The following is an 11,296-nucleotide window of genomic DNA, read 5'->3' on the forward strand; positions in this document are numbered from 1 at the left end:
TGAGTTTTATAAGGGCACCACGGGGTGACCAGCCCCTCCCCACCCAGCCCCACCCCTCCCACCCCCCACCCAGCCCCACCCCTCCCACCCCCCACCCAGCCCCACCCAGCCCCTCCCCACCCTCTCCACCCAGCCCCTCCCTTCACGACGGACACAACAATCCCCTGTGGGCTGGTGTAACCAGGAGGTTCCTACCAGTATTAATTTACGCATTTCTGCATAACACAAATAGGATTGTTTTCAACACCCTTTGCTATGTCAGCCGAATTTAGCTTTCATAAATATTTCTTTTGTAGCCAGACAGCTGAAATTGTTTGCTCAGAGCTTTGGGTTAACATTCATTTTGAAGATACTAGGGCTTCCAGGCATGTTTGTGACCATTCACCCTCTCATTGTGTGCCATAACAGCCCGTGTGATGAACTTGGTAAACTTTTTCACTATATCATGCATATCTATGAATAAGTATAGACGTGTAAGTCACGTGTGACTGTGTATATATGCATTCCGCTGTGCCTCGATACTGACGTGTAGATGGTGTGGATATTCTTTTTTTCTGTCTGCAGCTGTCGCTTCCTCTGTAGAATTGGTCTGATGGAGCAAAGGCACTCGGCGCAGCTCGGTGCGACAAGGCATCAATGCGACCGGTGTGCATACAGCACGGATCATACTGGACATTTGACACGGCACCAGAGAACTCACACAGGAGAGAAACCCTTCAAGTGCAGTGTGTGTGGGAGGGCGTTTGCACAGTCATCAAATCTTGTAATACACCAGAGAACTCACACGGGAGAGAAACCCTTCAAGTGCAGTGTGTGTGGGAGGGCGTTTGCACAGTCATCTGATCTTGTAATACACCAGAGAACTCACACGGGAGAGAAACCATTCAGGTGCACTCCGTGTGGGAAGGCGTTTGCACAGTCATCTACTCTTGTAAAACACCAGAGAACACACACGGGAGAGAAACCCTTCAAATGCAGTGTGTGTGGGAAGGCGTTTGCACATTCATCTGCTCTTGTAGAACACCAGAGAACACACACGGGAGAGAAACCCTTCAAGTGCACTGTGTGTGGGAAGGCGTTTGCACGTTCATCTGCTCTTGTAGAACACCAGAGAACACACACGGGAGAGAAACCCTTCAAGTGCACTGTGTGTGGGAAGGCGTTTGCACAGTCATCAAATCTTCATACACACCAGAGAAGACACAAGCATCAGAAGATCCACCAGGAGTGGAGTCTGAAATCAGCTTGTGAAAGTCAACGTGCTGCAATGAGCCCATCTGTCATCAAACAAGAACCGGAAGAAAATCCCAGCTTGGACACTTTTAGAGAAATCAAGGTGGAATATGAAGAGGTGAAGGTGAAATGTGAAGAAGTGATGGTGAAGAGCGAAGAAGTGAAGGTAAAATGTGAAGATGAAGATTCAACTTTAAAATGGGACCTTCACATCGATGGAGGCAATGTGAAGCAGGAGGATAATTCTGACTGTGAGGCAGAGCGAGGCAACTCCCAGCAGTTTGTGGAAGTGGAGGTGTGGGTGGACTTCCTCCGAGACAACACGAAGTCAAATGGAGACCCGGTAGATGTTTAAGCCAGAGACAATGTCGCTCCAATAGATGCACCTTTGTCACAGGCCTTTAATGACAAGAATGTGAAGTTGAACACTCAGTTCCTAGGTTCAACCTGCAGGGTAAGAGCGGCCAGTCTTTGTGGACCTGTGTCTTGGGTAGATCTCTAACCAGGAGCGAGAGCCAATAAGCTCCCAAGCATTCACTATGTTCTCATCATAATTGCATTTACATGGTGCTTGCTTAAACGCCTCTGGCAACTCGGAGTTTTAAATCGTATCTCGTCTCAAACACTCGAAACATCCCCAAGTGGCAGCTGCCCCTGTGGCACAAGGTGGTGGCCCTGCACCGGCCTGCGTGTGGACAAGAGCCTGTCTGGGGGGCGATGGTTGATGTGGCATCTCAGTTGTGGAGTTTGTAGGTAATGTTTAGAATTTGCTACATTTTTACCCAGATGCCAGCATGCAATGGCCGACTCGTTTTGAATGGTGCATTAGTATGTTGTACATACACTGTTAAGCAGACGGTGCGTATTTTTTAAATTAGCTTCTTGTTAATAGGATGTAAACTAATAAAGCATATTTCAGTGCAGTCATTCAATTTTGTTCTTATGCCTGTCAATAATTTAGACTGAATACTTGTCTGATGGTGTGCGTACATGTAACCTTTTGTCTATAAGGGTCAAACATTGAATAAGTGATGTTATGACACAGTGTGTGTTTTGCAAGTAACCTGTACAGATAACTCAGGTGAGACTCATTGTGCTTGTGATACAGGTCAAAGGGTATTTTTGTGTTTTCAGGAAGCATCTCCCTCTGGAGCAGCAACTCATTGTCTTTGAAATAGCGAGCACGCTCGGATCATTCATCAGTTACAAGGCATACCACTTAAAAGTTACACGTAGAGGAGATAGATTCTCTACAACACGAATTATAATTTTGTATTATGTGTTGACGTAGATTTTGTCGAATTAGAATAAGAAATGCTCCTTGCTGATTAACGTCTGGATGTTCACAACCATGGGGTTGAAGCAAGCCTGACCGCCTGCAGCCCCCTCACGACCATTCACGGCCTTGGGCCAGGAAAGTCACGAAAAAATTGCACACGAACGACGCATCCACGCAAACTCCCGATGCTCCGTTTTAAAGTTTGAAAATGAAACAACTTTGAATTGTATTATGTTTTGAATTTGATGATTGTGTTTATTCATTAAAAGCTTGTTATTTTACATCTGGAAGACTTCATTGAAAACGACATTTAGTGTGAATTTTCTCTCGTCGTGAAGTAGATGGCCTTGCCGGGGTTCTGTTTGATGCGGACTTTCAACTGGTTGGGGTCGCGGGGTTGAGATGAGGCGACACAGAGCTGCTGGCCGTGCCAGAAGACCGCCGTCTGCAGATCGATTCCAACGCGATCGAACGTCTGTCCCTGCGCCTCCGTCGTTCATGCAGGGGGCGCGTAGGTTTGCATCGCCCCCTGCATGAAAGCGATGGAAAGTGCAGCGTTCGTCACAGATAAATGAAGTCGTGTGCTTGTATATTTACGTATAAATTGTACACCACAACCGGTCCACAGTTGACTTGCACTGAATGCTGCAGTAATTATATTTTGTGTAAAACATTCCTTTGTTTCGCGGAGACACTGTTAGATGAAAGACGTCTTGTCTGCTGATCTTGTTCATATCTGTGTACATCGATATCCCACACTGCTTGCACTACACACCACACAGGGAAATAGAAACTAGAACGACTTCCGGGGATGGGCAAAGATCGAGGAATCTCTGTCAATGGAGCGAGTTCAGTGTGTTCGATTCAACATCTCTCAGTCCCTCTGTGTCTCTGTTCGCCTCTGTGTGTCTCTCTCTGCCTCTCTCTGTGTCTATGTCGTCTCTCTGTCTCTGTGTTCCTCTTGTCTGTGTCTGTCCGCCTGTCTTGTCTGTCTGTGTGTGTCTGTCTATCAGCGTCTGTCCCACCGCAGTCAACGACTGTCAGTAGCAGCAGGCGCCCGTTCAACTCCCACGACTACACGCCACTCAAACTTGCTCCCAACACACAGACTGTAGGGGCAAGTGCTGTTAGCGAGCACCTATTAAGGGTGGGACGGCACACGAGGGGGTGGGTGGCCAGCACCACGCCCGGCCGCCTTTGTCTCCCCAGTGCTGGCGATGTTGACACACCGCACCGGGTACTCGTTTGAGGCTGAGTCGACGTAGGGGAGGCTCAGGACCGGCTCAGAAAGTGGCCACTGGCGGCGTTGGCCACGAGCGGGAATGGAACTCGGCTGGTCGGTGCGGAGCGCAGCGCTCACCACGTCACTGCCAACAACGACAAACTTGAACTCTGACCCCGCTCTCTGACGTCACCGCGCAGCGTGACCTCATCGGCGACAAACGCCAGGGGGCGGTGTGCCTCGCAAGTGACGTCATGTCACCCACTCCCGACCGCGAAGCTCTTGGGCGTGACGTCACCTCCATCCCAGTGCCAATCCTTATTTGGGCAAAGCCACGCCCGGTGACTGGGGGCTCATTAACATAATTTATTTAAGTTACAGAGCCGCTCGTTGCGGGAGGGGAGTATTCACTTTAAGATGTTTCTAGTGCGTGTTCATGTTTCCTGTTTGTTGCCGTTGCACCCGATTCAAGAGCCGAATGGCTCCCGGGGCGACACCGAAAACTTGAACTTGAATCCCGGAAGTGACGTCACGGCCTGTGCCGCGTGACGTCACGAGGCAGCAGCAGCAGCTGCTCCTGCCGCCTCGTGTGAACTGCAACCCGAGGTGAGAAATTCTCATCGCGGTTGTGGTGGTTGTGGTTGTTGTGGTGGTGGTTGTGGTGGTGATGGTGGTGGGGGTGGTGGTTGTGGTGGTGGTGGTTGTTGTGGTGGTGGTTGTGGTGGTGGTTGTGGTGGTGGTTGTGATGGTGGTGGTTGTGGTGGTGGTTGTAGTGGTGGTGGTTGTTGTGGTGGTGGTTGTGGTGGTGATGGTGATGGGGGTGGTGGTTGTGGTGGTGATGGTTGTTGTGGTGGTTGTTGTGGTGGTGGTTGTGGTGGTTGTGGTGGTGGTGGTTGTGGTGGTGGTTGTGATGGTGGTGGTTGTGGTGGTGGTTGTAGTGGTGGTGGTTGTTGTGGTGGTGGTTGTGGTTGTGGTGATGGTGGTTGTGATGGTGGTGGTTGTGGTGGTGATGGTGATGGTGGTGGGGGTGGTGGTTGTGGTGGTGATGGTTGTTGTGGTGTTGTGGTGGTGGTGGTGGTTGTGGTGGTGGTTGTGGTGATGGTGGGGGTTGTGGTGATGGTGGGGGTGGTGGTGGTGGTTGTGGTGGTGGTGATGGTGGTGGTTGTGGTGGTGGTTGTGGTGGTTGTGATGGTGGTTGTGATGGTGGTGGTTGTGGTGGTTGTGGTGGTGGTGGTGTGGTGATGGTGGTGGTTGTGGTGGTGGTGGTGATGGTGGTGGTTGTGGTGGTTGTGATGGTGGTGGTTGTGGTTGTGATGGTGGTTGTGGTGGTTGTGATGATGGTGGTTGTGGTGGTTGTGATGGTGGTGGTTGTGGTGGTGGTTGTGATGGTGGTGGTTGTTGTGGTGGTTGTTGTGATGGTTGTGATGGTTGTGATGGTGGTGGTGGTGGTGGTTGTGGTGGTGGTTGTGATGGTGGTTGTGGTGGTGGTTGTGATGGTGGTTGTGGTGGTAGTGGTGGTGGTGGTGGTTGTTGTGGTGGTGGTTGTGGTGGTTGTGGTGGTGATGATGGGGGTGGTGGTGGTGGTTGTTGTGGTGGTGGTTGTGGTGGTGGTGGTTGTGGGACCTTTGTCTGTGTCTACCTTCATAGGTGCTGCTACTCGCTACTAACAGCACTTGCCCCTGCAGTCTGTAGAGGCTACACGGGGGATCTTTGTCTGTGTCTACCTTCATAGGTGCTGCTGCTACTCGCTACCATCACCACAACCATCATCACCACCACCATCATCACCATCATTATCACCATCACCATCATCACCATCATCGTCACCATCATCACCATCGCCACCATTACCACCATCATCACCATCATCACCATCGTCACCATCATCACCATCATCACCATCATCATCACCATCGTCACCACCAGGGTACCATCTCCACCACCAGGGTACAATCACCATCGCCACCAGGGTACATCGCCATCATCACCATCATCACCATCATCACCACCAGGGTACAATCACCATCATCACCATCGCCACCATCACCACCATCACCACCATCGCCACCAGGGTACAATCACCATCACCACCATCATTACCATCATCATCATCACCATCGCCACGAGGGTACAATCACCATCGTCACCATCATCGTCACCATCACCATCGTCACCATCACCATCGTCACCATCATCACCATCGCCACCAGGGTACAATCACCATCGTCACCATCATCGTCACCATCACCACCATCATCACCATCATCATCGCCACCAGGGTACAATCACCATCATCACCATCATCGTCACCATCACCACCATCGCCACCAGGATACATCGCCATCGTCACCATCATCGTCACCATCACCACCATCGCCACCATCATCACCATAGTCAACATCACCATCATCACCATCATCGTCACCATCATCACCATAGTCAACATCACCATCATCACCATCATCGTCACCATCATCACTAATCATCGTCGATGTGTCTCTGTGTCTCTCCCCGTGTCTCTGTGTCTCAGCGTGTCTTTGTGTGTATCTGTGTCTCTCCGTGTCTGTGTGTCTCTGTGTCGCAGCGTGTCTCCCCGTGTCTCTGTGTCACACCGTGTCTCTGTGTCTCTCCGTGTCTGTGTGTCTCTGTGTCGCAGCGTGTCTCCCCGTGTCTCTGTGTCTCTGTGTCTCTGTGTCACACCGTGTCTCTGTGTCTCAGCGTGTCTCCCCGTGTCTCTGTGTCTCAGCGTGTCTCCCCGTGTCTAAATTCCTCTTGATATGCAGATTCCTTTGTCAAGGCGCCCCTTCCCCCCTCCAACCCAGCTTAAATATACGCTGCCAAGCCTGGTGGTGTTTCATTCAGACGCCGTCTTCCCGACAGACCTGTTCTTCACCTGAGGACGGCTGCTTGCGTTGTGGCCGAAACGTCGTGAGAATTGTATTTTATTATGTTAAATTTGTCGCCAGGGCGTGCAACCCAGACGGGGCACTGACACCACAGCGAGCCAGACTCGCAGTGCAGGCAAAGCCGAGAAGACCCCCGACCCGGATGAGAAGCAGCGAGTCGGTGACTCGACCCAGTCGCCTGCGGCGCCTGTGTCCCTGGCCGTGGAGGCCGGCCCCGGCTCCCCCCTCCCCAGGCGGACACCGGCCCCACGGCGTCCCCGGGGGGGGCGGCGGCGGCCGTCTGATCGGCCGGGACGGCTCGAGCCGCCGGCGCTGGGCTCCGCGGGGTCCCCGCGCCGCGCTGCGCCGCCTCGGCGACCTGTGGACGTGGCTGCTGGAGCTGCGCTGGGGGCTGGTGCTGCTCGCGTTCGCCGCCAGCTTCACGCTCTCGTGGCTCCTGTTCGGCCTCGCCTGGTACGCGCTGGCGCTGCTGCACGGCGACCTGGGCCCCCCGCCCCCCTCGGGCGCCGTGTGCGTGCGGCGGCTCACGGGGCTGCTCGCCGCATTCTCGTTCGCCCTGGAGACGCAGCTGACCGTGGGCTACGGGGCCATGCACCCCGACCCCGAGGCGTGCCCCGCGGCCGCCGCGCTGCTGGGCACGCACATGGTGCTGGGACTCATGCTGGACGCGTTCATGACCGGTGAGAGAGGCAGTGTGTGTTAGTGTGTGTTAGTGTGTGTGTGTGTTAGTGTGTGTGTGTGTTAGTGTGTGTGTGTTAGTGTGTGTTAGTGTGTGTGTTAGTGTGTTAGTGTGTGTTAGAGTGTGTTAGTGTGTGTTAGTGTGTGTTAGTGTGTGTGTTAGTGTGTGTTAGTGTGTGTGTTAGAGACAGTGTGTGTGTGTTAGTGTGTGTGTGTTAGTGTGTGTGTTAGTGTGTGAGAGACAGTGCGTGTGTGTGTTAGTGTGTGTGTGTTCGAGACAGTGTGTGTGTGTTAGAGATAGTGTGTAAACACCACCACCACCACACCACGTGTGTAAACACCACCACCACCACACCACGTGTGTGAACATCACCACCACCACTCCACGTGTGTGAACATCGCCACCACACCACGTGTGTGAACATCACCACCACCACTCCACGTGTGTGAATATCGCCACCGAGGAGACGGAGGCTGACGGGTGTGGTGCTGGCCATCCATCCCTTCGTGCTCCTCCTTCGTATGTGCTCGCAAACAGCACTCGCCCCACAAGTTGACTACGGTTACACCGAGGACATTTGTCTCAGCGTGCGTGTGAGCGAGTGAGACGCGGCGGTGTGAGCGGGAGGAGGGAGTGTGGCACAGACAGAGTTGCCGTCGTTTTGCTGCCCATACTCCGCTACCGTGGTGGTTTTACTGCCACCGCGACCCGCACCGTTGGGGGTTGCGTGGCTATAATCGCACTCCTCCGTGGCTTCCGAATTCCAGCGTCCATCGCAGGCACGGGCTCCCACAGTCTCTCGCACGCTCCCTCACATTCGCGCGGGATGCAGTCCTCTGATGAAGCTTTCCTGCCAACGTTCAAAGCGCTCCTCTGTCAGCCGTGTGTGTGGCCCCGTGGAGCGGGGGGCGGCTGCTGAGCCGATCCCAGCGGGACTCCTTGCGCGCACGTTGCCACTCGGGACCTCTCCTGGAGATGAGCGGCACAGTTGATGTGAGGGTTGGCCAGAAATGAGCATCTTGACCTCAAGCTTCCGTGACTGTAGCAATTAATAAGCTTGGGTCTACGGGACGTTTCATCTTGTGTTGCGATCGAAGCGTCGTCGTTTTTTGTTGTTTTTTGTTATTTTCTTTGAGCCTATCTACGTGACTTTACCCATTGACCCAAGAATATCAATGAGCACGATGTGATTTGAAGCTTTCGTGACTGCTGGAATCCACACCCCTTTGGTTCTTTCGGTAAAGTCAACACAAGCGGCCGTCCTCGGGCGGGAAACATATAATCCAGCAGTGGATCTGAGCTAGTTCACGTTGATTACCACGAGTGACCCGACCAGCAATGGCCGCCCATTGTAATCTGCGTGCATTCGTTACTTTCCCCTCTTCGCACGCGAAGGGCTCGCGGCGTGTGACGTCGTCGCATCTATCCCTCCAAGGAACGAAACGGGACGGATTTCTCGACAAATCTTGGCCGTCCACTCGACGACGCTAGTTTGTAATTACTGGCGAAGCGTCACACTCCCCTTGTAAATGTTGTGGCTTTGCTCTCCTCCTCCCCGTGGATTCGGCGTCCGGAGCAGCCCCCCCCCCCCCCCCCCGCCCGTGGCTAGAGCCGTGCCGGGACACGTGGGGGGCTCCTCTGAGTTTCCGCGCCACGTGGCCGCCGGATTCATGGGGGTTGGCGGGGGGGGGAAGTAAAACGCCCGTTTCAATGCTAGTGATGCGAGGATAGACGCAGGTCACCTACAACGCGCACAACAGGCACTCGGCCTCCGTGCATTAGGCAGAAACCGTCCACGGTTCCTGTAGAACTGCTTTGTGGTCCGCTTTTCTTAGGGTCACTATCAGAATACATTTGGATAAACCTCATCAAGAGGTCACCGTCTCCCAAGTTTGTGAGCGACCTACGACGGGAGTGCGAGTCCCCAACGGCTTCTCGGTCTCGTGGTTTGGCACCGAGAGCGCCCTCGGGGGTAGTGGTCAAGTTGTGACGTTTGACAAGTGAAACTAAGCGGTGCTCGCGAGAGTGGAGATGATGAGAAATGGAGCGGAGACGAAAGCTTCAGGTCGGTGTTGAGCACAATCGCAGTTTGGCTTCATTGGGTGAATGCGGCCCCCCTCAGCCCAACATCCCGACGTAGCGGGACCCTCCCGGGTCTCTTGGGACGCGCTGTGCGCGCGACAATTATTAATTGACCCCGGCGGCCGAGCCGCCCCCGTGCCGCCCCCAGGAGCGTTCGTGGCCAAGATGGCGCGGCCCAAGCCGCACACGGGCACCATCCGCTTCAGCGACGTGGCGGTGGTGTGTTGGGGGGGCCGCGGCGGGGAGCGACGCCGCCGCCGCCTCGCGTTCCGCGTCGCCAACCTGCGCCCGTCGGCGCTGCTGGACGTGGCCGTGTCGGCCGTGCTCTACCGCTCGCGGCCGGGCCGGCCTCTCCGCCAGAGCGCCGTCGACTTCTGGCCGGACCAGCTGGGGGCCCGGCCCTGGCCCTACTTCCTCTTCCCGCTGACCTTCCACCACGAGCTGGGCCCCGACAGCCCCCTGCTGCCACTGCTGCTGCGAGAGCCGAGGTGGCCGGACGAGCACGTGGAGCTCGCCGTGTTCCTGCAGGCCACCTGCGAGGGCTCGGGCACCGTCTGCCGTCAGAGGACCTCGTACCTGAGGTCGGAGGTCCTGGCCGGTCGGCTGTTTGCGCCGATCGACGTCGATGTGGAGCGCGGCGTCGTGGACCTGTCTTTGTTCGACGTGACGGTGGCGGAGGTGGAGAGTGGTGTGTAGTGGATGCTCGCGGAGTCTCGGCGACGACACGAGTCGACGCGGTATAAAGGGGGACTGGCACCGCTTGATCCGGCTACGAATCCAATCGCCTCCGCCATCGCCATCATCGGTGCGAGGAGTCGCCTCTCATCGTTGACAAGGCAGCTTCGCTACTGCGCGCAGAATAGCAGCACGTGGCACAGTGAAATCACTCGGGGATGTTAAGAGCAAAGTTCAAAATTACTCCAGCGGTTGTCTGCTAATGAACTGGCCCAAAGCGAAGCACTAACTGCGTACAAGTGGCATTTGCTGTGTACCTTGTGTGTTGCTTAAATGAATGTGATCTGTAGGTTTCGTCGCGACTGACCGAGTGCCCACAGTGCGATCGTGGCACCTGTGGCTCGCCCTGAAATGCAATTAAAGTCTCGAGTGTTGTCCAGTCCAACCTTGCTGCTTCCTCGCGTCGTGCAGAGCCACCTTGCTGCCAATCCACTCTCGAGCGGGGGATCTTCAGCCACATTTTCCAGAGCCACGTAAAAGAAAGCTGACATGTGCTGGCGGGTCATGTAACATGTGTGTGCTTGTGACCACTAATCTGTATGTCTATAGCTCTCCAAACTCTACCGCTTATTCATCTCTCATCTCACTGGCCTGTGTCTTGTCTCCAGGTCTCTCATCTCACTAATCTACCACTTCATGTTTTGGTGGACAGGGTCCTTTTGTTGATGGCACACGAGCCATCAACAAACTATACACTACACTATACACTACACTATACACTACACTATACACTACAATACACTACTATACATTACCATACATTACTATACACTACACTATACACTACTATACACTACTATACACTACACTATACACTACTATACACTACACTATACACTACACTACTATACACTACACTATACACTACACTATACACTACACTATACACTACACCAGCGGTCGGGAACCTATGGCTCGCGAGCCATATATGGCTCTTCCGGTGACGGCATATGGCTCCCAGACAATTTTGAGTTGAAAAAAATAATAATAATTTTAAAAAATCAGTTTGGAACTGATTTTTAAATACTTGTGATATTGCTTAATAATACTGTGTCATTTTAAAGTAAACAGAAATTAGTTTTGAAGATAAATTTCACGGGTCACGGGCCCTGTGACCCGTGACCCGTGGGTCGGGTCGGGAACCAATGGCTCGCGAGCAT

The 11,296-nt window shown here is 53.7% G+C and overlaps 1 protein-coding gene across 1 annotated transcript; it reads left to right on the plus strand.

The window, feature by feature from the left end:
• Window positions 1-4,319: 4,319 nt before the first annotated feature.
• Window positions 4,320-10,428, plus strand: LOC133362674 (inward rectifier potassium channel 13-like). Its single transcript, XM_061581597.1, has 3 exons — window positions 4,320-4,340; window positions 6,701-7,320; window positions 9,550-10,428. Exons 2-3 carry the CDS (start codon window positions 6,783-6,785, stop codon window positions 10,095-10,097), a joined length of 1,086 nt encoding a protein of 361 aa, XP_061437581.1. The 5' UTR covers window positions 4,320-4,340; window positions 6,701-6,782; the 3' UTR covers window positions 10,098-10,428.
• The last annotated feature ends 868 nt before the right edge of the window (window positions 10,429-11,296 follow it).

The sequence above is a fragment of the Lethenteron reissneri genome, unplaced genomic scaffold (genome assembly GCF_015708825.2).
Source record: "Lethenteron reissneri isolate LAM-NWPU_2019-01 unplaced genomic scaffold, ASM1570882v1 scaffold_1575, whole genome shotgun sequence".
In the NCBI taxonomy this organism is placed as follows: Eukaryota; Metazoa; Chordata; class Hyperoartia; order Petromyzontiformes; family Petromyzontidae; genus Lethenteron; species Lethenteron reissneri.